At 54.8% G+C, this 27,369-nt stretch overlaps 2 protein-coding genes across 4 annotated transcripts; both read right to left on the bottom strand.

Annotated features, from left to right (window-relative positions):
- Positions 1–33: 33 nt before the first annotated feature.
- LOC101078730 (piezo-type mechanosensitive ion channel component 2-like) lies at positions 34–19,676 on the bottom strand. The gene is given in 56 exon segments (XM_029843159.1): positions 34–1,098; positions 1,176–1,317; positions 1,423–1,633; positions 1,818–1,897; positions 1,977–2,093; positions 2,160–2,326; positions 2,396–2,488; positions 2,585–2,773; positions 2,909–3,056; positions 3,133–3,291; positions 4,133–4,259; positions 4,340–4,427; positions 4,499–4,646; positions 4,733–4,832; positions 5,059–5,227; positions 5,302–5,484; positions 5,556–5,712; positions 5,784–5,885; positions 5,952–6,176; positions 6,246–6,676; positions 6,744–6,910; positions 7,785–7,964; positions 8,162–8,282; positions 8,379–8,497; positions 9,578–9,637; positions 9,708–9,796; positions 9,874–9,963; positions 10,238–10,403; positions 11,683–11,779; positions 11,888–12,044; positions 12,115–12,201; positions 12,279–12,456; positions 14,281–14,382; positions 14,587–14,791; positions 14,917–14,937; positions 14,939–15,020; positions 15,022–15,119; positions 15,218–15,331; positions 15,422–15,598; positions 15,668–15,775; positions 15,777–15,826; positions 15,904–16,076; positions 16,238–16,332; positions 16,417–16,495; positions 16,592–16,641; positions 16,643–16,684; positions 16,686–16,742; positions 16,847–17,097; positions 17,172–17,289; positions 17,956–18,132; positions 18,134–18,351; positions 18,462–18,573; positions 18,652–18,825; positions 18,902–19,049; positions 19,337–19,500; positions 19,593–19,676. Coding segments are annotated over 56 exon segments (7,548 nt in total). The 3' UTR covers positions 34–996.
- Positions 19,677–19,678: 2 nt separating this feature from the next.
- Positions 19,679–26,291, bottom strand: LOC115251217 (piezo-type mechanosensitive ion channel component 2-like). Of its 3 annotated transcripts, none has more exons than XR_003889782.1 (7): positions 25,651–25,693; positions 24,063–24,158; positions 23,398–23,686; positions 22,611–22,653; positions 21,720–21,840; positions 20,054–20,162; positions 19,679–19,820 (listed from the first exon to the last, which is right to left on the bottom strand). XR_003889782.1 is itself a non-coding variant. In XM_029842765.1 (6 exons), exons 1-5 carry the CDS (start codon positions 25,712–25,714, stop codon positions 20,100–20,102), a joined length of 387 nt encoding a protein of 128 aa, XP_029698625.1. In that variant the 5' UTR covers positions 25,715–26,291; the 3' UTR covers positions 19,679–19,820; positions 20,054–20,099. The 3 variants fall into 3 exon arrangements, 1 of the variants encoding a protein (XP_029698625.1); XR_003889781.1 differs by having other exon boundaries at positions 23,398–23,504; positions 25,651–25,692; XM_029842765.1 differs by lacking the exon at positions 23,398–23,686 and having other exon boundaries at positions 25,651–26,291.
- Positions 26,292–27,369: the final 1,078 nt, after the last annotated feature.

Genomic DNA, 27,369 nt, shown 5'->3' with positions numbered 1-27,369 from the left:
CTTCCATACAACGGTTTCCCCGGGAAACAGCTGAGAGCGATAAACAAATCTTTATTATTTTCACATTATGGCTTTAATCTTCACAGGAAAACTGAGTTTACAGCCGGAACTGCTAAATGTTGTAAACAGACTTCACTTACAGACGTGAGACACTAAAACACGAGCAATATATTGAACATGTAATTCCAGTTTAGATCGCTAGGGGGCAGCATAAACAACCAGCTTCCTTTGTCGTGTATTTAACAGCTGTTTTCACTCATTTCCTCCGAGTCTGAGGGGCGACAGAGTTAGCTTAGCTCACTTCCATCTGATTACAGATTCAACATGCAGCCTAGCAAAGACTTTAGTAAAAACCTACCTGGAACTAACAAGAAGATAATTTGCAACTAAAAACAATGTAAATAAAGCTGCTGTTGTGCTACCTTTATTTTAATATACCAGTTAGACAGCAACACTTGCATCGCCCCTGTGCACCGCTGATAGATGCTAGGGTAGCATGTCTATGATGGCGCGACTATATCATGAGCACAAACACCACATAGCCAACAAAACACTCACAAATACTAGTTAGTATAGATCTATCTCTAGATAATGCAGCTTAAAATGTAGCCTGACGTAATTCTAATGTCACAGTGAGCACAGGCAGCTTAGCCGCTGTTGCTAACACAGAAAATAAAGCTCAAAACCAGTGAAAACAGCAGGACCTATGATGTCGACCACCACGTGTTTGAGAGGATCAACTGAACCTTAGTGAGTCGCCTGTGAGTCAAGAGTGACGGGAGAGCGTCAGAGTTTGAGCGGTTCCAAGAGCAGCTCCAGGTGACACACCTGCGGGACGTTCAGCGCCGCCCTCCCACTTCCTCCCTGCATTTGAACCTCTAGAATAAAAGTCTTGCACTTGGTCCAGTGCGTGGTCGCCGCTGCCCGCTGCTTCTGCAGAACTTCACGGTTCCACGCGTGACGCTGGAGCGCCGCCGTATCCGTGAGGCTCTACGCTCATCGCCGTGTCCATTTGATCAGCGTCTCTGGAGATCTATACAGGAAGATCAGCTTGGCGTAAAGCTCTTCTTCCAGTTCCAGCTCGCCCGTTTCCCTCACCTGAGAAAACAAGAGCGTCACAGTCAGCTGAGTGGCGGCGCAGAAGAAGGCGGAGCCTGTTTGCTACTGCGCTTTACCAGGAAGATGTCTGTGCACAGTTTGAGGATCCGGTCGACGCAGGGAAGCTCCTCAAACATGATGGAGTGGCTGATCCCGCTGAAGAACTCTCTCACGAACTTCCCGATCACCAGGACCACCGAGGCGTACAATCCCATAATACTGCGGCCACGGAGACGGGAAGCAGGGACAGAGGAGCAGAAGCTGGTGAGTCTCTACTGGAAAAGCTGCACGTCAGCACAGGAAAGAGAGACGGAGGTTCTGTACCCGTATCCGGCCAGAAAACCCAGACTCGGAGGACTGACTTTGTCACTGAAGACCAGGAGCTGCAGACCTGCCTCCCGCTTGCTGCTCACTAAAGTTCTGCCCCCCACAGGAACCAAGCTGGCAACGGGCTGGTCCACAATCCACCACTCCTGGACCTCTGTGCTCTGATTGGACCGCTCCAGCGCCAACAGGATGTCCTTATAGTGCTCGTCTGATTGGAGAGGGAGAATATACCAGGTGTTCACAATGGCACGGTGTGTGTGTGTGTGTGTGTGTGTGTGCGCGTGTGTGTGTGTGTGTGTGTGTGTGTGTGTGTGTGTGTGTGTGTGTGTGCGTGCGTGCGTGCGTGCGTGCGTGTGTGTGTGTGTATGTGTGTGTGTGTGTGCATCTAGCACCTGTGTAAAGCTGTTCAATAGGTTTAGCGTTGGAATCACTGGGGGCCCGAAGGAAACAGGGAAAAACATCTGGAATTAACCTGAAAGCAGGAAGAGGTCACCTTCGTTAAGCTCGTTAAGCTCGTCAAGCTCGTTAAATCTGCCAGCGCCCGTACTCACACAGGAAGTGTTCTGCTTCCATTCAGCAGCTGGATCAGCTGCAGACGGGTCGGGTCGTCCAGGTAGGTCACGTGTTTCCCTGACGCCAGCTCTGCTTTGGCCCCCAGGGTCAGGTTCCTGTTGAAGAACGCGGGTGTGATGGAGCCTCTGCTACTGGAACCTGCTCTCACCTGCTGCCCTCACCTCTGAATGGTCCAGGACATGGTGAGGGGGAACTGGTCCAGGTTGAGGACCTGGCTCAGGTACTGCCTGCTGGGAGGGCTGATGGTCCACAGGGAGTTGCTGCTGCCCTGCAGCTCCGCGACCGTCACGTCCTCGTGGCTGTAGGCCTCCAGAAACTGCAGTGCACTCTGGGAAGAAGCAGCAGGCGAGTTAGCGGCCGACAGGTGGAGCACGGATCAGGACCGCGGGGGACCTACAGGTGTGTAGCTGTAAGAGCCGGTGAACACGCCAAACTCCTCTTCTGTCAGATCTTTCAGCTGGTTCTGCTGCGCGCTCATGGTGAAGATGGGCTGCAGATCACAGGAGAAAGCGTGGGATCACCAACAGGGCCCGTCAGGAGCCCCACCGGCCTCGGTACAGGTGTGTGACAGGACCGCAGCGGTCACCTGGAAGCCTCCCAGCGTGATGGTCAAGGACACGTCGAGGGGCCGGTTGACGACTCCGGCCACCGATTTGATGAGCGACATGAAGAGCAGCGGGAACCAGACGATGCAGATCAGCAGCAGAACGATCAGCCCGCCCATCCCGTACTTCACCACACGCTTCTTCTTCTGCCCCCGGGGCTGAGGGTACCTCTGAGGACACAAATACGCCGGACATGATCCCCAAGCCCAGCAGCAGAACCCTTCAGAACCCTTCAGAAGGTCTTTGATGCTCCCAGAAGAACCGGTAAACACGGTAACACACTGCCAGTTTGTCTCCTACTGCACCTTCTCCGACTCTCTCCAACACTTCAGGACGAAGCAGTGAGCGTAGACGTCCTCCACGCAGATCCAGGAGGACAGGGACAGCGTGGTGTCGGTCCACACCCAGTCCATGACGGCCCGCAGCTCCGTCAGGAAGGGAACCAGGCGGAAACTACAGACACAAAGAGACAGACAGTCGGTGAAGGGTCTCCTGGCCCGGCTCGGGTGTGTGGACCTTCTGGACTCACCCCTGGAACAGGAACAGGTTCAGGTAGTTGTGGCTCTTGGTCAGGAAGTTTCCCAGAACCCGTGTTGGGTAACCGGAGCGGATCTGATAGGCTGACAACCCGAAGTAAACACACTTGACGAAATACCAGAGCTGAGCCACCAGGTTCTGATTGAACCGCCTGGAAACAGACGGACAAAAGCAGTCAGACAGACAGGCAGACAGATAGGCAGGCAGGCAGACAGACAGACAGTCAGACAGGCGGACAGATAGACAGGCAGACAGACAGGCAGGCAGACAGACAGACAGGTGGACAGATAGACAGGCAGACAGACAGGCAGGCAGACAGACAGGCAGACAGACACACAGGCATGCAGACAGACAGGCAGACAGACAGACAGGCGGACAGATAGACAGGCAGACAGACAGTCAGACAGGCGGACAGATAGACAGGCAGACAGACAGGCAGGCAGGCAGACAGACAGACAGGCGGACAGATAGACAGGCAGACAGGCAGGCAGGCAGACAGACAGACAGTCAGACAGGCGGACAGATAGACAGGCAGACAGACAGGCATGCAGACAGACAGGCAGACAGACAGGCAGGCAGACAGACAGGCAGACAGACAGGCATGCAGACAGACAGGCAGACAGACAGACAGACAGGCATGCAGACAGGCAGACAGACAGGCAGACAGACAGACAGGCATGCAGACAGGCATGCAGACAGACAGGCAGGCAGACAGGCAGGCAGACAGGCATGCAGACAGGCATGCAGACAGACAGGCAGGCAGACAGGCAGGCAGACAGACAGACAGACAGACAGACAGGCAGGCAGACAGGCATGCAGACAGGCATGCAGACAGACAGGCAGGCAGACAGACAGACAGACAGACAGACAGGCATGCAGACAGACAGGCAGGCAGACAGACAGACAGACAGGCATGCAGACAGGCAGACAGGCATGCAGACAGACAGGCAGGCAGACAGGCAGGCAGACAGACAGGCATGCAGACAGACTACCTCTCCGTGACTGTTGGCAGGATGAAGAACATCCAGAAGTGAATCCCAAAAACCAAAATGACCTGAAAGACCAACTTCCCCAAAACCGTCTTCCTCAAGTAGAGAGCCCTGTCAATCACCATGGTGCCTGCAGACAGACGGGCAGACAGACAGTCAGACAGACAGACAGTCAGGCAGGCAGGCAGGCAGACAGAGAGACAGACAGACCAAACTGGATGAGCACCATGACCAGGAAGGCCTCAGGAACCTGGTCCTCTGACAGGGAGGAAGTGATGTCAGCGGCAGCAGAGTGTTTCTGCAGAGATCAGAGAGATTTCAGGAGCGGAACAATTGAAGCAGTGACGCCTGGTGTCTCCCGTGTCTCACGCCGAAGGCCCAGAAGCCGAAGACGATGATGATGAAGTCGACGGTGTCGGCGAGGAACATCAGGACGTAAACGTCGGTGACGGCGCTGTATTCCGGCTGGATGAGGGCTCTGAAGAACTGCAGCACCGGGCGGTAAAGGGCGACGCACCTGCCGAGAGAGGAACATCCCATCATCTCCTGTCCCAGCAGGCCTCAGGTGAGCGGCACCTGGGCAGCCCGGGGGGCCACGCCTACCTGCTGACGGAGAACAGCTTGGCTCGGATGGACAGTTCCCGCAGTTTCTCCAGCAGCAGTTGGAGCCTGGCGGGCTGCTCGGTTCTGGAGCTCAGGCTGCCTAAGAAACCCACAGAACAGATGGTCACTCATCCCTCCAGCCTGGCAGCTTCATGTTGGGCTCATTGACGGCTCCTCGCCAGCCTACAGGTCTCTCCGAACTCGGCTTCGTCACCTGCCAGGACAGGTGAGATCCTCAGACGACCCGCGGGCGGAGCAAACCGGGCTTTCTGAAGGTGGGCTCAGAGAGGCTGCCGGTTCTCTGGGGGGTTCCTGTCAGAACCTACCTGACACCGACGGCTGCTGGCTGCTGCTGGACTGCGTGCGCTTCCTGGCCCGGCGCCGCACAGACTTGTCCGATGGATCAGCGAGCTTGACAGCATGGCCAGAGTCCTCCTGGGCGTCCTGGCCGGCGTCCGTCTCCATGGCAACGGTCTGGTCCCACAGCCCGTGGCGCTGCGGGGGGAGGAGCCATGTTGAGGAGCCATGTTGAGGAGCCATGCTTCCCTCTCTGTGTGGGGTGTCCTCACCTTGAGGATGGCTCTGTGGTAGAACAGGGCCAGCAGCTGCAGCAGGTCGTACAGGACGTAGCCCTCCTTCTTCTCCACCCCCAGGATGTTGGGGGGGTGGAAGGGCTTCGAGCGGTCCACCTCCAACTTCTGGTTGAATGGGAAAAACCCAAACTGGAAGAAGTACTTGATGACAATGGTTACCTGGGGACACGGACACAGACGGTGAGCTGCAGGCGCCCGATGAGCGGGCGTGCGCGCGGTGAGCCGTGCACCTCCGTGTAGACGATGGCCGTCATCCAGAAGGTCTTGCTGGGCCGGGGTACAGACAGCGTCGCCCACAGGAACACCAGAACAGGCAGCACCAGCGTCAGGCAGCTGGCCGACACCATGTGGTTCAGCACGATGACCAGGTAACACACCGTCTCCGACCTGAGGAAAGGGCCGCCTGAGCGCCGCTGCCACGCCCCTGAATGTGCGCTCACCTGCGCTCCAGATGTTACCTGGCTGCCAAGATGTTGTAAATGGCGTAGCACAGCTGGAACAGCTGGTGCTGGTTGCTGTAGAAACAGTCGGAGGACTCCAGCTCTTCATCGTAGAAGGTCCTGGAACAGAGGAGCGGCGTGACTGCAGCCCAGGCGGGAGCCGGCTGTGACTCACCTGTGTCTCACCTGTTCTTCAGCAGCTCGCTGGCGGTTAGCGCCTGGATGTGGGAGGCTAACGGGCAGAACGTGGAAGCTGAATCGGCTAAAATGTGGCTGCTCCTGGAACCGGGCTCCAGCTGCTCCTCCTGCAGGTCCAGACCCAAAGCCAGGCTGTAGGAGGGCGGGAGGAGGGGCGAGGGGGGCGGGGCCACATTGAGAGTCGTCTGTGTCTCGGCAGGAAACTCTTCATCGCTGTTCAGAGACAGAGCGAAGATTAGCTGCCTGAGCCTCTGCTAACGCCACGGGAGGAGGGAAACCCACCAGTGAGGACACATCAGCCCCTCTTCCTCATCTGAAGACGAAGGTACGGAGGAAGACTCCACTCTGTCCATCCTGGACAACTTCGGTCTGCTCTTCTGGCTGGTGGTGGCCGCAGGGCTTTCTGGGTAATCACCGCCGCCCTTTTCTTCTCTGTGTTCCCAGCCTTCCGGGTAGAGAACCTCGGCCGGTTGCTCCTGCAGACCATCCAGACCAGCTGGTTCCAACACTGGTTCCAGATCCAGGTTGGTCTCTGGTGTTTCCTCTTCATGCTGATCGGTACGAGCTCCCTCGTTGTCCTCATCCTTACCCCTCTCACCTGACATCTGGACCTCATCGTCATGGCTACAGACGTCCAGACCGGACTCCCTGGAGCTCTTCATCATCTGCTCTTGGTAGTAAAGGTGAATCGCCTCCCTTGTGGGGACCTTCCCCTGGAGACAGAAGGACACGGCTCGCTCTCTGGGGGCTCCAGGACCTCCTGCCGTGCTGCTCACCTACCTGCTTGGCCTGCTGCATCAGCATGCTGCGCTCGATGCGGAGCACCGTGGAGATGTCGATGTGTTCCTGACACAGACCCCTGACCCAGGCGGTCAGAGAGTCCAGAAGAGCCGACAGCAGAACCCAGCAGAAGCGCAGCGTGTTGGAGAAGCGCCGCAGCACCGTGTCTGGAACACAGCGAGGTGGGGTCACTCCCGGTCCCAAGGTCAGTGAAGGTCACACCAGTGTGGACTCGTTGAGTGTGTCCGTATCTAGAGGTGGAGCTTGAGTGGACCCAGCGTGGTACTGGTACCCAGTATTATTGGAACAGTCAGAATTATTGGATCCGATATTTCAAAGTTCAGAAACGGGGATTTATTTTAAAAAGTTGCAGTTTGATTGATATTATAAGTTGGTGTACCAGCGTTAGCACAGCCCTCACAGCGGCTCCACCTCGCTGGGATGGAACTAGTCAACCGCTGGGATGGAACTAGTCAACCGCTGGGATGGAACTAGTCAACTGCTGGGATGTAACTAATCAACCGCTGGGATGGAACTAGTTAACCGCTGGGATGGAACTAATCAACCGCTGGGATGGAACTAGTCAACCGCTGGGATGGAACTAGTTAACCGCTGGGATGGAACTAGTCAACCGCTGGGATGGAACTAGTCAACTGCTGGGATGGAACTAGTCAACCGCTGGGATGGAACTAGTCAACCGCTGGGATGGAACTAGTCAACCGCTGGGATGGAACTAATCAACCGCTGGGATGGAACTAGTCAACTGCTGGGATGGAACTAGTTAACCGCTGGGATGGAACTAGTCAACTGCTGGGATGGAACTAGTTAACCGCTGGGATGGAACTAGTCAACCGCTGGGATGTAACTAATCAACTGCTGGGATGGAACTAGTCAACCGCTGGGATGGAACTAGTCAACCGCTGGGATGGAACTAGTCAACCGCTGTGTAGATCACCAGCTAGTGGTATGAATTCCTTCTGAACTGGACGGTTGCTCATGGATTAATGAGAAAAGGGGAACATTTGGGATGAGGTGAACTACCTGGTCCCTCCTCTGGCTCCTCCTCTGGTCCCTCCTCTGGCCCCTCCTCTGGCTCCTCCTCTCGCTCCTCCTCTGGCTCCTCCTCTCGCTCCTCCTCTGGCCCCTCCTCTCGCTCCTCCTCGGTCTCCTCCTCCTCGCTGTGCTCCTGCTGCTCCTTTGTCTCCTCCAACACGTCGACTGCTGAGCAGATTGAGGCCTTAGACCCGTGAAAACTGCTCCATTTGTCCACCCTGTCCTGCTGAACACCTGACTGGGTTGGAACACTCCTGTGTGACCACTGTGCACCGACCCAGGCAGGTGTGTTGCCACCCAAGCACGGAGGCTGTTTCACCAGGAGCTGGATCAGAATTGGTGACCTTTGACCCCGACCCCCTCACCTGCTCTGGTCTCCTCTCTCCTGTTTCGTCTGTCAGATGAATTCTTTTTCCAGAACTTCTTTTGGTTGTTACGAGCTCTCATTGCTGTTCTGGAGTCTGTTATCCAGGCATGATAGACGAACTGAAGACAGACAGGCAGGCAGACAGACAGGTTGACCCAGGAATCCACGTATTCCCCAGCACCACCATCTCAGTACACCTGGGTTTTCAGTCTCACCTGGAAGGCAGATTTTTCAGGTAGAGCTTCCTTCTTGTTTTCTTTTTCCTGCTTCTTATCTTCCTCCTCTTCTTCCTCACTGTCGGTCTCAAACAGGTAGTAGTCACCACTCCTAACCACTGCAGACAGGCAGAGAGACAGGCAGACAGGCAGAGAGACAGTCAGACAGGCAGAGAGACAGTCAGAGAGACAGGCAGAGAGACAGACAGACACGCAGAGAGACAGTCAGACAGGCAGAGAGACAGTCAGACAGGTCAGAGAGACAGTCAGACAGGCCAGAGAGACAGTCAGACAGGTCAGAGAGGCAGTCAGACAGGCAGAGAGACAGTCAGACAGGCAGAGAGACAGTCAGACAGGTCAGAGAGGCAGTCAGACAGGCAGAGAGGCAGTCAGACAGGCAGAGAGGACAGTCAGACAGGCAGAGAGACAGTCAGAGAGACAGGCAGAGAGACAGTCAGAGAGACAGTCAGAGAGACAGGCAGAGAGACAGTCAGAGAGACAGGCAGAGAGACAGACAGACACGCAGAGAGACAGTCAGACAGGCAGAGAGACAGTCAGAGAGACAGTCAGAGAGACAGGCAGAGAGACAGGCAGACAGGTCAGAGAGACAGTCAGACAGGTCAGAGAGACAGTCAGACAGGTCAGAGGAGACAGGCAGACAGGTCAGAGAGGACAGTTCAGACAGGTCAGAGAGACAGGCAGACAGGTCAGAGAGACAGTCAGTCATGCAGAGAGACAGTCAGTCATGCAGAGAGACAGTCCAGAAAGACAGGCAGAGACACAGTCAGACAGGCAGAGAGACAGACAGGCAGAGAGACAGTCAGACAGGCAGAGAGACAGCAGACAGGTCAGAGAGACAGTCAGACAGGTCAGAGAGACAGTCAGACAGGTCAGAGAGACAGTCAGTCATGCAGAGAGACAGTCAGTCATGCAGAGAGACAGTCAGAAAGACAGGCAGAGACACAGTCAGACAGGCAGAGAGACAGACAGGCAGAGAGACAGTCAGACAGGCAGAGAGACAGGCAGACAGGCAGAGAGACAGGCAGACAGGCAGAGAGACAGGCAGACAGGCAGACAGACAGTCAGACAGGCAGAGAGACAGGCAGACAGGCAGAGAGACAGTCAGACAGGTCAGAGAGACAGACAGTAATGCCACTCCCACTCTGGATCACAGGGAGGTTAAAGGTCAGCGGACTCACTGGAGGCGTGGTTCACCCAGGGTCTCCACCACTCCTTCTGCTCCTTCTTGTTCTCCTGACCTGCAGATCAAAGATGGAGATGAAAGGCGTCGCCGAGCCTTTGAGCAGGAAACCGTTTTAGTTCACGGACCCTCGGTGTGAAAACTGTCCTGCTTCAAGCTCAACATCTTCTCTTTCCCCCTGCGGAACTTCTGCTGCCTGGATTTGATCCTCTCCATCCTAAAGGACACAGACAGGAACTTCAGAGTTGCTCCTGGTTCTGCCCGTCCCAGGAGACAGAATCTGCCCGGGCCTACTGTCGCTTCAGCAGGTCCATCGAGGTTTTCTCCACCTCCAGCCTCGCTCTCACAGCCTTCACTGTAGCGGCCTCGATCAGCTCCGCCCCCCTGAGACACACACAGTCTGGACGTCACAACCTGCCCGTGTGTGTGTGTGTGTGTGAGTGTGTGTGTGTGTGTGTGTGTGTGTGTGTGTACGGGCGTCACAATAACCTGCCCGTGTGTGTGTGTGTGTACGGGCGTCACATTAACCTGCCTGTGTGTGTGTGTGTGTACGGGCGTCACATTAACCTGCCCGTGTGTGTGTGTGTGTAGGTGTCACATTAACCTGCCCGTGTGTGTGTGTGTGTGAGTGTGTGTGTGTGTGTGTGTGAGTGTGTACCTTGAGGCCAGTAGTTGTGTATTCTGCAGGTCGAGGACCACATACAGGAAGTAGTGGCTCCTGAAGACTCTCCGCTGCAGCAACAGGAAGCAGAAACAAACGCCATCCCAGATGATGCCCGCCTCGTCGCTCGGCAACTCGCACTGTTTGCTGCTCTGCTGCTCCGCTGTAGGACAACACACAAGACAGCAGTGATGGGCAGACAGGTCAGCAGGCAGACAGGTCACGCAGGAGACAGGTCAGCAGGCAGACGGGTCAGCAGAGAGACAGGTCAGCAGGCAGACGGGTCAGCAGGCAGACGGGTCAGCAGGCAGACGGGTCAGCAGGCAGACAGGTCAGCAGGGAGACGGGTCAGCAGGGAGACGGGTCAGCAGGCAGACGGGTCAGCAGGCAGACGGGTCGACAGGTCAGCAGGGAGACAGGTCAGCAGGCAGACAGGTCAGCAGGGAGACGGGTCAGCAGGCAGACGGGTCAGCAGGGAGACAGGTCAGCAGGGAGACGGGTCAGCAGGCAGACGGGTCAGCAGGGAGACGGGTCAGCAGGCAGACAGGTCAGCAGGGAGACGGGTCAGCAGGCAGACGGGTCAGCAGGGAGACAGGCAGACAGGTCAGCAGGGAGACGGGTCAGCAGGGAGACGGGTCAGCAGGCAGACAGGTCAGCAGGGAGACGGGTCAGCAGGCAGACGGGTCAGCAGGTAGACAGGTAGACAGGTCAGCAGGTAGACAGGTAGACGGGTCAGCAGGCAGACGGGTCAGCAGGTAGACAGGTCAGCAGGGAGACGGGTCAGCAGGCAGACGGGTCAGCAGGGAGACAGGCAGACAGGTCAGCAGGGAGACGGGTCAGCAGGCAGACGGGTCAGCAGGGAGACGGGTCAGCAGGCAGACAGGTCAGCAGGGAGACGGGTCAGCAGGCAGACGGGTCAGCAGGGAGACAGGCAGACAGGTCAGCAGGGAGACGGGTCAGCAGGGAGACGGGTCAGCAGGCAGACGGGTCAGCAGGTAGACAGGTAGACAGGTCAGCAGGGAGACGGGTCAGCAGGCAGACAGGTCAGCAGGGAGACGGGTCAGCAGGCAGACGGGTCAGCAGGTTAGGACAGGTAGACAGGTCAGCAGGGAGACGGGTCAGCAGGCAGACAGGTCAGCAGGGAGACAGGTCAGCAGGGAGACAGGTCAGCAGGGAGACGGGTCAGCAGGGAGACGGGTCAGCAGGGAGACGGGTCAGCAGGCAGACAGGTCAGCAGGGAGACGGGTCAGCAGGGAGACGGGTCAGCAGGCAGACGGGTCAGCAGGTAGACAGGTAGACGGGTCAGCAGGTAGACGGGTCAGCAGGCAGACGGGTCAGCAGGTAGACAGGTCAGCAGGGAGACGGGTCAGCAGGCAGACGGGTCAGCAGGCAGACAGGTCAGCAGGGAGACAGGTCAGCAGGGAGACGGGCACCTTACATACGTTTGGTGTACCCTTTGATGGTGCAGGCTAAACTGAAGAGCTGAATTAGCCAACAGTGATTCACCACCAGAGACTTGATGAAGCCACAGGCCAGGATCTGGGACCCACAGAGGAGCAGGTGTTTATTTCACAGGTGTTTATTTCACCACAGGTGTTTATTTCACCACAGGTGTGAGGACCAACGCGCTGCGACTGTGAAACCCACCGACAGAATATTCTTCATGGTGATCACAAACACGTTGTAGCCGATCAGACAGTCCCAGTACACCAGGATGGATCTGACGGGTTTGAGGAGCAGGTCTCCCCCCACCAACAGGAAGTAGAAACAGGCCACCAAATAACCCATGCAGAAGATGCTGATCCTGTAGGAGCAGTCACACCATCAGTGTCACAAACGGTCCCACGGTTCAGACCTAGGCTCCGCCCACTCACCTGGTGGTTCCTGTGATGAAAATAATGGTGAGAACAAACCAGAACATGTAGCTGAAGATGATCACCTTCATCATGTCCAGGTAGGACCTGTGGACGAGGACAGCAGAGCTAAAGAGGGCGGGTAAAGGCGGGGGCGGGGCGGCTCTGCAGTGGGCGGAGCTAACCTGCACATCATGAAGTCGGGGACGGTGTTGAGACGCAGCTGCACGATCTGTTCGGAGAGCTGTCCGTCATCTCCGTCACGCTCACAGTTTTCACCTGCGAGGATCTGAACAGACGACTCACGCTCCTCCTGGAACACCTGGAGCTGCAGCGAGGCGCCGAGCAGCAGCAGGAAATCATCTGGAAGAGCAGGAAGGAGATCAGGATGGAGAACAGGAAGGAGATCAGGATGGAGAATAGGAAGGAGAACAGGATGGAGAACAGGATGGAGAACAGGACGGAGAACAGGACGGAGAACAGGATGGAGAACAGGAAGGAGAACGGGATGGAGAACGGGATGGAGAATAGGAAGGAGATCAGGATGGAGAACAGGAAGGAGAACAGGATGGAGAACAGGATGGAGAACAGGATGGAGAATAGGAAGGAGAACAGGATGGAGAACAGGATGGAGATCAGGAAGGAGATCAGGATGGAGAACAGGATGGAGAACAGGATGGAGAACAGGATGGAGAATAGGAAGGAGAACAGGATGGAGAACAGGATGGAGAATAGGAAGGAGAACGGGATGGAGAACAGGATGGAGAACAGGATGGAGATCAGGATGGAGAACAGGAAGGAGAATAGGATGGAGAACAGGATGGAGAATAGGAAGGAGAACGGGATGGAGAACAGGATGGAGAATAGGAAGGAGAACGGGATGGAGAACAGGATGGAGAACAGGATGGAGATCAGGATGGAGATCAGGACGGAGAACAGGAAGGAGAACAGGAAGGAGATCAGGATGGAGAACAGGAAGGAGAATAGGAAGGAGAACAGGAAGGAGAACGGGATGGAGAACAGGAGAGAGATCAGGATGGAGAACAGGAAGGAGATCAGGATGGAGAATAGGAAGGAGAACAGGAAGGAGAACGGGATGGAGAACAGGAAGGAGAATAGGAAGGAGAACAGGAAGGAGAACGGGATGGGAGAACAGGAAGGAGAATAGGAAGGAGAACAGGAAGGAGAACAGGAAGGAGAACGGGATGGAGATCAGGATGGAGATCAGGATGGAGAACAGGACGGAGAACAGGACGGAGATCAGGACGGAGAACAGGATGGAGAACAGGACGGAGATCAGGACGGAGAACAGGACGGAGAACAGGACGGAGAACAGGATGGAGAACAGGACGGAGAACAGGAAGGAGATCAGGATGGAGAACAGGAAGGAGAACAGGACGGAGATCAGGAAGGAGATCAGGATGGAGAACAGGAAGGAGAACAGGACGGAGATCAGGAAGGAGATCAGGATGGAGAACAGGACGGAGAACAGGATGGAGGAACAGGATGGAGAACAGGAAGGAGAATAGGAAGGAGAACAGGAGGAGATCAGGATGGAGAACAGGAAGGAGAACAGGATGGAGATCAGGACGGAGAACAGGAAGCAGAACAGGAAGCAGAACCGGATGGAGAACAGGATGGAGAACAGGAAGGAGAACAGGAAGGAGAATAGGAAGGAGAACAGGAAGGAGAATAGGAAGGAGAATAGGACGGAGAACAGGACGGAGATCAGGAAGGAGATCAGGAAGGAGATCAGGATGGAGAACAGGATGGAGAACAGGAAGGAGATCAGGATGGAGAACAGGAAGGAGAACAGGATGGAGAACAGGATGGAGAACAGGAAGGAGAACAGGAAGGAGAACAGGATGGAGAACAGGATGGAGAACAGGATGGAGAACAGGAAGGAGAACAGGAAGGAGATCAGGATGGAGAACAGGATGGAGAACAGGAAGGAGAACAGGATGGAGAACAGGAAGGAGAACAGGATGGAGAACAGGATGGAGAACAGGATGGAGATCAGGATGGAGAACAGGACGGAGAACAGGACGGAGAACAGGACGGAGAACAGGACGGAGAACAGGATGGAGAACAGGACGGAGAACAGGTGCCACCACAGGAACGCAAATGTCCTCCTTTCTTTAGAGAAAATCACTTCGTGTGGTTTTTAAAAGTCAGCAGTGATCTTACAGAGCAGGAAGAGAGGGTTTGGTGGGGTCATGTGATCGGGGAGGAAGAGCCACTTCACCACATTGGAATCCACGTTGGAGGACGGAGGTCTCCAGGGATAATCTATAAAACACCCCACACACAAACACGTTTTTAATTCTGAGACCAGCAGGTCCTGATGACCTCAGAGACCCACAGGATCCAGGACAGGGGAGCAGGACCACCCACAGAGTTCCAGACATCCATGTATTCGTATTTTGCTAGAATTGCTTGTTGTTTCCAACTCTTTTTGCCTGGTTTCAGGCTGATCTGGTTCCATCTTTTTACCTTTACAGGCTGCAGGAGGGAAGCCGATGCACAGCAGGTACTGGAAGCACAACATCCCCGACAGGAAGTAGCAGTATTTAGGCCAAACTGAGGCGATGCGCTCCCGGCTACGACACGACAGGACGGTGATGAGGCCGAAGGCGTGGCCCACAGCGAACAGATCCATTCGCTGACCAATCACATTCACAGCCAGGAGGAAGCAGGTCTGAGGAGGAGGAGGAGGAGCAGGAGGAGGAGGAGGAGGAGGAGGAGGAGGAGGAGGAGGAGGAACAACGTTTACATTTGCAACACAAGTTGCTTCTCGCTAGTTTCAAATCAGAAAACTCTCACCTCCAAACCAAACTTGTAAAAAGAAGTAGTTGAGGAAGTACTTCACGCAGCTCGGCACGCTCTCGTCCAGGTGGCACCTGGTGATGTGGTGAAAGAGGGTTCGGGGTGGGAGGCGTGAGCTGGTTGTGGCGAAGGCGGTAGAGCTTCTGGTGTCGGTAGATGGTCACCTCGAAGGCTAACAGCGCTAGCATCATCAGGTTATACTGTGGAGGCAAAGCGGAGTCAAACGTTTGCGTGCTGTTACCATCCCAAATCTAAACGCCGTCGGTGACCCTCTGAAGTGGCACTGATCGTGCCTCACCCTCAGGTAGTCCAGCAATTTTCCATCTGTTTTGTGAAGCCCCACCCACTGGGAGGGGTCAACTGGTCCAGCGTACAACACGGAGCGAGACAGGTCGGCGCTGGCGTTGACTGGCTACAGCGAAAACAAGTAGGAATGACAATCAGCAACTTTCACGCACTCAGCAGGTCACAGGGGGCAGGGGGATACTGTTGCTATGGTTACCATGGTGCAGGTGGCGGAGTATCTGTTGGGCTGGACGACGTTGAGCTGGTACAACATCTTACACACGGTCACCACACAGGTCCATGCAGTGCAGAGTCCTGACAGCAGGGGGCGCCACCCCCTGCACGGCAGAGACATGCCCACACACAGCACGAACACCAGGTTAAAGAGACACACCTGCAGGGAGACAGACGGGTCAAGAGGAGGCGGGGAGGCGGACGCTCGGGGACAACGCAGCGGTCTGACCTCCTTCACGCAGACCCAGATGATGTAGGAGGACACGATCTTCACAATGTGAAGCTCCAGCAGCCACCAGAGGAGGTGCTGGAGCCTCTGGAGGGAGAGGAGCAGGGTGGAGGAACAACACCGAGAGCCGGTCCACCACCAACCTCCAGGAGACCAGGGCTGAGGACAGACGGGATGATCAGTCGTGTGCTGCTGCCACGGCAATAACGACGATGACCACGACGAAGAGCATCTACCTGTTATCGTGTCGGACAAAGACTCCTTGTCAAAAACGCAGCTGTAGTCCTCCTCCTCCTTCACCCACTGCTCCTTCGCCGGCTCCTCTGCCCTCCACTCTCCTCCAGCAGCTGAGGGCTCAGCAGCTGCGCCCACTGACAGGTCAACGAGGCTCCCATCAGAGTGGACGAGCCTACAGGTAGGTGACACAGGTGAGAAGCAGGGGTCAGTTGGGGTTTGGGAGGTGGTCAGAGGTGAAAAGGAGCAGCGTTGGTGATCTTGGACTGATGAGGAGGAGATTCAGGTGGAAAAACCTGGAAGGAGTCGAGGTAGTTTGGATCTAGTCTCATTGACCTGGTGATGGTGCTGTTGTGTGTCTCCACCACAGTCTTCAGATCAGTCAACTGAAGGAACGGCTCGTGGAAGTAATGCAGGTGAATGATACACACCTGTGGAAAACAGGAAGCAGAGAAGAAGTCCTTACAGTGACACTGTAGCCTGAAGGCCGAGGTTCTAGAGCGGCGTTGGACTACCAGGAGGAACGCAGCGGGGATGAAGATCTTTGTGAAGAGAACAGGAACTGAGAACTTCTCCAGTCCAACATCCTCCAACCTTGAGACACAGCACAGGTGGACAAACTGAAGGTGGGGCAGATGTTGGGGGGGCAGATGTTGGGGGGGCGGGAGGGGGCCGCGCTCTGCTGTTTACCTGTGGGTGCTGAGGCCACTGTAGTAGCTCCAGGTGTGAGGGGACGATGGGGAACTGGAAGGTGTAGATCAGAATGAGCACTAGCATCGAGTACAACCACCACGGCTACCCAGAAGCCCCTGAGCCAGGCACGCCAACGCTCGTAGTTCAGCTGCAGAGAGACGGACGGAGGCGGCAGAAATCAGACGGACCGATGCCACCGATCACAACAGCAGTGCACGTGCACGTGCACGTGCGCAGCAGTGATGCTACTACCTGGTAAAGGGCGACGCAGCACAGGAACATGACCATGTAGATGACTTTGTAAAGGACAATTTTCCCCTCGAAGCTGACAAAGAAGAACATGGTTCCACAGATGTAGATCCAGTATTTGACGAACATCCTTCTGACCACGGCGGCCAGAGCTTCCATCTTCACCCCTCCTCCTACTCTGTGGAGGAGCAGCACCTCCTCATACGACACCTCCTCTTTCTTCTCCTGCAGGTCCTCGTGGACCCGCTGCCCATCTGGAACACAGCAGCGCCTCCTTCAGGCGACGAGGTGGTGACACAGGTGTTCTGCAGTGACACAGGTGTCTTACCTTCCCCGTGGACCGATATGGTGGAGAGCGCAGTGGCTTCTTGTCCAGCTTTCTGTCTGTCTCTCTTCTCGGTCAGTGCCTGACGCAGCAGCAACCAGAAGGTCAACAGACACAACAGCTGCAACGACAGACAGCAGGGATGAAAACCAGCACTGACCAGCGGCAGAAGACAGGTGAACCAGCAGGTGAACCGGCAGGTGGACCAGCAGGTGGACCAGCAGGTGGACCAGCAGGTGAACCGGCAGGTGGACCAGCAGGTGGACCAGCAGGTGAACCAGCAGGTGGACCAGCAGGTGAACCGACAGGTGAACCAGCAGGTGGACCAGCAGGTGGACCAGCAGGGAACCAGCAGGTGAACCAGCAGGTGAACCGACAGGTGAACCAGCAGGTGGACGGCAGGTGAACCAGCAGGTGGACCGGGCAGGTGAACCAGCAGGTGAACCGACAGGTGGACCAGCAGGTGAACCGGCAGGTGGACCAGCAGGTGAACCGGCAGGTGAACCAGCAGGTGGACCTGCAGGTGGCCAGCAGGTGGACCAGCAGGTGAACCAGCAGGTGGGAAACCAGCAGGTGTGTGAACCAGCAGTGAACCAGCAGTGGAACAGCAGGTGAACCAGCAGGTGGACCAGCAGGTGGACCAGCAGGTGACCCAGCAGGTGAACAAGCAGGTGGACCAGCAGGTGTACCAGCAGGTGAACCAGAGGTGAACCAGCAGGTGGACCAGCAGGTGAACCGACAGGTGAACCGGCAGGTGGACCAGCAGGTGGACCAGCAGGTGAAGCACCTTGGAGGCAAGCTCTCGGCAGGGATCATCTTTGCTCGGGAACAGTCCAGGAACTTCTCGTACTGCCTGGAAACTGTAGATGTACTGCAGGATGACCAGCAGGTTTCCGTAGGCGACCAAACCAGGGCGATGGACATCAGCGTTGTTGTAGCGCCGCCGCTCTCGCATCATCCAGAGAAACCCACGACCAGAGCAGCAGGACGCAGGTGAGCCACGACACGTAGGTGATGGACCACGCCATCATGGCGATCAGAGCACAGATGTAGCTCTGTTTCAGGAGGAAGCCTAACGCCGCGGAGGCGGCGCCGACTGCCTCGCCGCTCTTCCTCACTTCCTTCTCTTCATCTTCCTCTTCCTCCCATCCATCTCCCTCAAACACACAAGTCTCCAGTGTGTCTGTGGCACGAGACAGAGGAACACAAATCCTGAGTCACCTGGTGAGCAGGTGGGTGGAGCTTAGCAGCAGGCTCCGCCCACAAACTGGAATATGAGAGTAGCGTGCTGACCTGATTGGCTGACGGAGTAATGATGTGGGGAGTAAACGTCCAATCCTAAGGCTGTACTCCTAGTGGGCTGTGCTTCAGACTCCGGACTATCACTGGCTGACGGCTCCATCACCTGGACACAGACAGGTGTACCTTCAGTGGGGGCGGTCCCTCGTGCTGTCAGTCATTTATCAGGATCGTGTCCGTTTACCTCTGTGCTCCTGGGTCGTCCGTGCGCTCTCCTCCACATCTCCCGCATCCCCTCGGCCGTCACCTCGCCGCTGACCTCATCGCTCAGGTTGCTGGTGGTGGTCATGATATCCAAACTCCCACTGATTCCTGACTCCACCCCCTGCCCATCCTGCCCGGCAACCACAGCAATCAGCTGCAGAGACACGAACCCATGAGCCATCGGCAGCTTTTACAGGAGCCCGGTCACACAAACGTCTGACTGGGGTCACCTGGTTCCTCCACAGGTTGGCAACAGTGTTGTAGAGCAGCAGCAGCATCAGAGGGTTGATGAAGTGAAACCAGCTGAGCGCAGGGTTCACCTGCAGCCTCCAGGGGGCAGCACAGTCCACAGAGACCACAGGGACCAGGCCGAACACGCTGCACAGGAAACAACCCGTCACTGTCCTACTACGGAACCCAACGACCCTCAGCTGTCGACCTTCAGGCTGCTCTGCTGCCCAAGCACCAACAAGAGCCAATCAAATCACAGCCAATCGTTATACAGGCCGACAGCTAAAGAGCATCATTGGTCTGTTAACGCGTTTGTTAGCTAGTTTGTTGATACATTTCGTGTCTTTTGGGCTTGGGCAGCCTGCCGGGCCGAGCAGCCGTGGCTGAAGGCAGCTTCACACTGGAGCTCAGTCCACGCCGTCGTGGTGTGTTACCTGGCCGAGGTGCCGTTGGCAGGCCACGCCTCCTGCAGCGAGGGCAGCTGGTAGCAGTAGAAGAGCAGGAAGTGGGAAGAGGAGTAGAGCAGCGACAACACGGACACACACCTGAAGAGGGCGGCCGGGACGCGACCGCACCAGGCCCACCACGTACACAGCAACTGGAAACAGAGGAGGGTAAAGGAGGGAGGAGAGAGAGGGCAGGACGATGCCTGAGGAGAGAAGAAGAAGAAGAGTCAACTTCTGAGGAGACCTCTGCAGCTTCCTCCTGGATGGAGATGTCACCTGTGAGTCCCAGCAGAGCGGTCAGCAGAACCTTCCCTCCAGTCTTCATCATGTTCCCCACCATCTGCCTGGTTTTACAAACCAACGACTCCAGTTCAACCAGGATCTTGCTTCTGTTGAGCTCCTCTTCATCGTCTCCAAGAATGGAGTCTTCCTCAAACATCAGCCCATCTGCTCGTTGCTCTTCCCGAGGAGACTGAAAACGGCATTTTGGGAATGTCTCAGCGGTTTTCAGATAGCTTAATCATCACTATCATCATCTTCATCTTATCATCATCAACACCACCACCCCACCGCCATCCATCATCTTCATCCTCACCACTATCATCATCATCATATCACCAGAATCATCTTCATGGTCACCACCACCACCATCATCATCACCACCATCATCAACAATATTATCATCATCTTCATGACAATCACTACCATCATCATCACCACCCATCATCTCCTCAGGTCCACCTCCTTTTCTTCATCTCCAACAAAGGATCTTCCTCAACATCAGCCCATGTGCTCGTTGTTCTTCCTGATGAGTCTGAAACACACCATTTTGGAAATTACTTCAGCAGTCATCAATTCACCTGTCTGATGTTTTCATCTCAAATCATGTCTGATATCATCATCACCATCATCATCATCACCCCCATCATCACCACCATCATCATCATCACCATCATCATCACCATCATCATCATCACCACCATCATCACCACCATCATCACCATCGCTATGTCATTACCTTCACTATCCTCATCACCATCATCATCACCCTCATCATCATCATCATCGTCATCATCATCACCATCATCATCACCATCATCATCCATCACCACCATCGCTATGTCATTACCGTCACTATCCTCATCACCATCATCATCACCCTCATCATCATCATCTCATCACCATCACCACCACCACCATCATCACCCTCACCATCATCACCACTATCACCCTCATCACCACCATCACCATCATCACCCTCATCACCACCACCATCATCACCCTCATCATCATCATCACCCTCATCATCACCACCACCATCACCCTCATCATCACCCTCATCACCATCATCATCATCACCATCACCCTCATCATCACCCTCATCATCATCATCACCCTCATCACACCCTCATCATCATCATCACCCTCATCATCACCACCACCATCACCCTCATCATCACCCTCATCACCATCATCATCATCACCATCACCCTCATCATCACCCTCATCATCATCATCACCCTCTCATCATCATCATCCACCCTCATCATCACCACCACCATCACCCTCATCATCACCCTCATCACCATCATCATCATCACCCTCATCATCATCATCACCCTCATCATCATCACCCTCATCACCACCATCATCATCATCACCCTCATCATCATCATCATCACCCTCACCATCACCCTCACCATCACCATCATCACCATCACCCTCACCATCACCCTCATCATCACCCTCATCACCATCATCATCATCACCCTCATCATCACCCTCACCATCACCTATCATCATCATCACCCTCATCACCATCATCATCATCACCCTCATCATCACCCTCACCATCACCCTCATCATCATCATCATCACCATCCGCTGCTGCTCTGGTTTCATGTTAACAAGCAGATGTTAATGCAACAACTGAAACAGAAATCTGAGAATGTGTGTGTGTGTGTATTGATGCAGTCAGATAACCACATTATAGTTAATAAATAGCTTACTGAGTTACTGCCTAACAGACAGGAAACCCGATTAAGAAACAAGAGGAGACGATGTAACATGGTTACACCTGCTTCAGTACCGAGAGTGTGTGTGTGTGTGTGTGTGTGTGTGTGTGTGTGCGTGTGTGTGTGTGTGAAGCAGAGTGAAGATGTTTGGTCTGGTCTTCACAACATCAAAGGACTATTGGAGGGTTAAGATCTGGTTTTAAGGTTGAGTTTAGAATTGGTTCTGGGTTAAGGTATGGGTTAGGTTAGGGTAGGTTAGGGTTGGTTAGGGTAGGTTAGAGATAGGATAAATATCTGGAAGACCTCACAAAGATAGAATAACAAGGATGTGTGTGTGTGTGTGTGTGTGTGGTTACCTGTGCGTGTGGACCCACGTTCAACCTTAAAATCAGCCTCCAGGTCAACAGCCCCACAACCAGAACACCAATATCTGGAAACACCTGTCTCACTGCAGAGCCTGCGTCACTTCCTGTCAGACTGAACACACACGTTTGTTTATGGCATTTTGAGAACAAACATCTTGAAATAATCTTAGGTTCTGAAGTTGCAAGTGTGTGTGTGTGTGTGTGTGTGTTGCTCTGTTTATTGGCGTGTGTAGGTGTATGTAGAGCCATGTAGTCCAGACACAGACTACTGTGTACAAGTCTGCCACTCACACACACTCACACACTCACACACTCACGCACACACACACTCACGCACTCACACACTCACACACTCACGCACACACACACAGGATCAGATGTCAGATGTTTTTTCATCCTGGGATTCGGGACCATTCCAACAGCTCAGTTCTTATTTTAACAGAAGAAGAAGGAGGTTTCAGGACTGTATCTATAGTAACGATTACGGTATCAAACTGTTCCTGCTCCATAGCAACCGTCTTTAGCATGTTGGGATGCTTTTAAAATGTGCACCTTGGAAAACTGAAAATAGAAGCCGTCAGATATGGATAAAATCTTCTGGAGGGAGAGTATAAAAAACTACTGAAAATTAACGAGTCAACACAGCAAATTATTGTTCAGGAGGAAGATTCACCTGCACAATCAATCAAGTTTGACTGACTGTGTGTACGAGTGTGTACGAGTGTGTACGTGTGTGTACGAGTGTGTACGTGTGTGTACGTGTGTGTACGAGTGTGTACGTGTGTGTACGAGTGTGTACGTGTGTGTACGTGTGTGTACGAGTGTGTGTGTGTGTGTGATTTGTGATGTTTTTGATCTTGATGAAGTTTCTTACTTTCTTACCTCACTAAGCCGACCTGACCGAGAGCTTTCTGCCACGATGTACCTGCAGACGTATCACAGACAGGTCACAGAGAGACAGACAGGTCACAGAGAGACAGACAGGTCACAGAGAGACAGAATGACAGACTGACAGGTCACAGAGAGACAGGACAGGTCACAGAGAGGACAGACTGACAGACAGACAGGTCACAGAGAGACGGACAGAAGGACAGACAGTCACAGAGAGACAGACAGAAAATAAAGACAGCCAGGCAGAGAGACAGGCAGACGGAACGGCGTGCTGACGGCGTGCTGGCAGACAGACAGACGGCGTGCTGGCGGACAGACAGACGGCGTGCTGACGGGCAGACGGCGTGCTGGCAGACAGACAGACGGCGTGCTGGCGGACAGACAGACGGCGTGCTGACGGGCAGACGGCGTGCTGGCAGACAGACAGACGGCGTGCTGACAGACAGACGGCGTGCTGGCGGGCAGACGGCGTGCTGGCGGACAGACAGACGGCGTGCTGGCGGGCAGACGGCGTGCTGGCGGACAGACAGACGGCGTGCTGGCGGACAGACAGACGTCGTGCTGGCAGGCAGACGGTGTGCTGGTGGCGTGCTGACGGCGTGCTGGTGGGCGGACGGCGTGCTGGCAGACAGACAGACGGCGTGCTGGCGGACAGACAGACGGCGTGCTGGCGGGCAGACGGACGGCGTGCTGGCGGACAGACAGACGGCGTGCTGACGGGCAGACGGCGTGCTGACGGCGTGCTGGCGGCGTGCTGGCGGCGTGCTGCGGGCCTTACAGTTGTGCTCAGGTTGCAGCAGCGCCGTGGTGACCTGAAAGAAGGACTGCAGTAACAGGAGAGGAAACTGGAGAGGCACACAGCCGTCACACAGCGACAGGTGTTACCTGCCAAACAGAAGTGACACGTTAAAACACCTGCGGCAGGTGTGTCGACCTGCAGGACAGCAACAGAGACGTGGACACGGACCCCCCCCGCTCACACAACACACGGCTGAGGAGTTCTGACTCATTTCTGAATGGGACGTCTGTCCCACTTTAGTCCCTGTCTCCAGCCACTTCCTGCAGAACTAGAACACAGGATGTGATGTCATAATATGTCATCAGATCTGGGTCCCCCCACTATTCTTTATGTTTCCTCAGGAAGATCCTACAGGAAAGGACTCGCATCCTGTCATCACCTGAGGCGTGTGTGTGTGCGTGTGTGTGTGTGTTGGGCAGCAGAGACATTACCCCCCCCTAATGACATCACTGTACCCCTGAGTGACCATCAGCCACAGCTGCTATGACATCATCACGCTGTAATAAGAAAATGAGGATGTTCTGTGAAACATCATCAGACACGATGCCACTGGGACCAGATCACACCATGATCATAGAGAATCTACTGGATCGAACACAATGGCTTCCTCCCGCTGGTGAGTGTGTACAGGTGAGCGGGCGTACCTGCGGTGGAGGAGGGGGCGGGCTCAGGCAGCAGCGGCAGCAGCAGCAGCAGGAGGATGTAGACCAGGGAGAAGGCGTTGTAGCGCACCACGCAGGCTGCAGACAGGAGGGCGTGAGCGGCAAACAGACGTGACCACATTCCATCACGTGCACGCGCGCATGCACACAGGTGTTCAGGTGTGACGTGTTGGGACAGCAGCGGGATCTGAGTCAGTTCAGGTCCCGACGCTGCATCAGGGTGTTGCTGCAGAGCGCCGCTTTATTGGAGGATAATTGTAGGTTTGAGTCGCCAGGACGCGCCGCTCTCCGGGGGCCAACGCGCCGCTCTCCGGGACGGGGAGCAGAGGGCCAACGCGCCGCTCTCCGGGACGGGGAGCAGAGGCCAACGCGCCGCTCTCCGGGACGGGGAGCAGAGGGCCAACGCGCCGCTCTCCGGGGGCCAACGCGCCGCTCTCCGGGGGCCAACGCGCCGCTCTCCGGGGGCCAACGCGCCGCTCTCCGGGACGGGGAGCAGAGGGCCAACGCGCCGCTCTCCGGGGTTACCGGGACGGGGAGCAGAGGCCAACGCGCCGCTCTCCGGGGTTACCGGGACGGGGAGCAGAGGGCCAACGCGCCGCTCTCCGGGGGCCAACGCGCCATGTGCTCATTTGGCTTTTAGGCTTTTAACATGAAAAATAACTCAAGTTTTTCATTTGCCTGTAATATTTTTGGTAAATCAGAAGATTAATCCTCTGATTAATCCTCTGATTAATCCTCTGATTTGATGAACGAGGCCGATCGTCTCTGCTCCAGCTCACAAGTGTGTGTTCAACAGCAGGTTAACACAACATACACACCTCCCCCCCTCTGGAATGTGAAATGCTTTTCCACCCTAAAACAGCCTTGTAGCGCTACACATTTTTCAAGTATCCATACACAAACACACACACACAAACACACACACACACTCTGTCTCTCACACACGCAAACACACAGACTTTCTATCTTTGTGAGGCCTTGCCCAGCCCTCCCCGGAGCGTCACAACTAACCTCACCTTAACTCGGTTCTACCCTCGACCTTAAAATCTGGACCAGCCAAGTCGACGCTGCTAGTTAACCGAGCATTCTGCTACTCGCAGACACACACACAGACACACACACGTGCACACATCTGGCACACATGGAGCTGAGCCTCAGGCCAAGACGGGAGGATCAATCAGAGCGATCAGTAATTGCTTCACTGATGAGAACGGAACGGAAACACCCTGACGTGAGCGCTGCTGTCCTCAGAAATGCCCGCTGCTGCTCCCTCCAGCTGACATTTGAGGATCAATTTTACCGGTCATCACGTTCAATGATCCTCAGGTTACTTTATTGATCAGCTAACGTCCCACGCGAGCTCTATCTCAAAGAGCAAAAGAGCAGTTAATGAGTGGAACTGCATCAGGTTAAAACACAGGACTCAGTACTGGGGTGGTCTGAAGGCGGATTCTTGGGAGTGTTCACTGGATCAATACGCTTGATCAGATGTTGATCACTCAAATCAGTAGAAACGTTATCAATAACCTTCCGAGTGGTAGAACTGTCCCTGTAGTAGCAGTGGCCTTACCTGCAGTCAGAGTGAGAGGCAGCAGAACCCTGAAGACCACACCTACAGCCAGCTCAGCAGACATCCTAAAGGTCCCGATCCAGTCCCGGTTCTGGTTCCTGCTTCTGGGTGTCAGAGGTCCAAGGGACCGGCGGCGGAGCCTCGGGTTCGCCTGAGGGAGGCGACACACCCCGGTGCCATGCTCCGGAACGGAACGAGCTACAGATGCTGAAGGTCTCGCTGCCAGGTCAGCCAGCCAGCCTGTCTGTCTGCCTGTCTGTCTGCCTGCCTGTCTGTCGGTCCAGCAGCCGAAGTTACATTGTTCAGAAACAGAAAATCCAGCAAACTCAAAGTACGAAGCTTCTTCTTTTTCCTTTGTTTCTTCCTTTGTTTCTTTCTTGTTTCTTTCTTTCTTTCCTCTTTTCTTCTTCTTCTTCTCCTCACTTTTTTCTTAGTGAAAAACACCGACACGCACACCGACTTCACATAGGTCCAGAAGGAGCGCGTAAGCCCCGCCCACGCCATGACTGACAGCTCCCTCCGGCCAATCACAGGACAGCTCGGCGAGACAAGCGGTTCAAATGATGAAACTCAGTCCCCGCCTGGTTATAAAATTAAATAACAGAACAATAGCGTCTTTAACCAGAACTCGCCATCAAAAAGTCTGTCAACCCCCCCCCCCCCCCACGGATCAGTTTACACCAATCAACCTAAACGTTTAAATTATAAAAGTGGAACAAACGTCAGGAGCCCAGTGGACATCTCAGCCCAGATTTAGAGATTTTTACTTAAAATGTTCAATTCAACACTGCCCTGATCAAAGCCCGTCTGCATCGCGAATTCTGGAAGCGACCAGAGAATCGCAACACGGCGTTAACGCGATCCGAACCGAACTCCGGCCCAAACTCGGGTTTTTGTTTTTTTTGCAAGACTGTTGTTGACGAGCGTAACCGGTAGAGGGAGCCAAACACCGATAACTCCAGACCGTCTGTGTGACCGCGTGTCCGTCCGTCCGTCCGTCCGTCCGTCTGTGGCTACAAGGCCAACAAAGCCCATCAGCATCTTGTGATTGACAGCTGTGCTCGAGGACGGGGTATTAATCTCTGTGGGCGTGGCCTGGTGTGTCTAATCCATCCAGACAAAAGAGACAAGTTAAATTGAACCTTCACCATCAAAACGGACTCTACTCAACACCTACACAGGTGAACACATCAGGTTTTATTGGTTACGTGTCGAGTGTTGTGGTGTCTACGGACAGATGACCTGATATACCCCCCCCTCCCCCGCACACACACCCACACACACCCTTCTCCTTTTCGTCATCACTGATCACGTGACTCTGTCCTGTGTCGATGATTTTTGAAGTTACTGTAGATTCATGAATTTGGGAAAATGTTTCTCGAATATACTGCTTAGTCCAGACATGCACGCGCACGCGGGGAAACAGAAGTAGATCAATTGGAGGGATCCTCCAAAAATCGACCCGACTCTGATATCAACAGCTGCCGCTGACCCGTGCGTCATGACGTCACTGCCCCGACCTGCGCTGCGGCGTCCAGAGATGACGAAGTAAAAAACTGCATCCGTCAGCGAAGGAAGAGGACGAGCATCCTGCACGAGGACAGGTAAGCCCGACCGAATGTGTGACGGGGAGGACGCCAACAGAGCGGGATCGATCAGCGATAGAATCGATTATCAGAGCAGGAAAGAGAGCGTCGCTCGCCTAATCACCTGCAGGTG

This window comes from Takifugu rubripes, chromosome 10 (assembly GCF_901000725.2).
Source record: "Takifugu rubripes chromosome 10, fTakRub1.2, whole genome shotgun sequence".
Classification (NCBI taxonomy): Eukaryota; Metazoa; Chordata; class Actinopteri; order Tetraodontiformes; family Tetraodontidae; genus Takifugu; species Takifugu rubripes.
Note: the sequence above shows the minus strand (reverse complement) of the source record. Positions and strands in the feature narration are given on the sequence as shown.

Bases quoted from the DNA above. Each gene is read 5' to 3' on its own strand.
- LOC115251217 (XM_029842765.1), bottom strand. From the start codon at position 25,714: ATGTCTGCTGAGCTGGCTGTAGGTGTGGTCTTCAGGGTTCTGCTGCCT. The intron at 24,159-25,650 runs GTAAGGCCACTG...TCCTGTCTGCAG, and splicing joins GCCTCTCACTCTGACTGCAG to CCTGCGTGGTGCGCTACAAC. The intron at 21,841-22,610 runs GTAAGAAAGTAA...GTGTGTGTTCAG, and splicing joins GGTCAGGTCGGCTTAGTGAG to TCTGACAGGAAGTGACGCAG.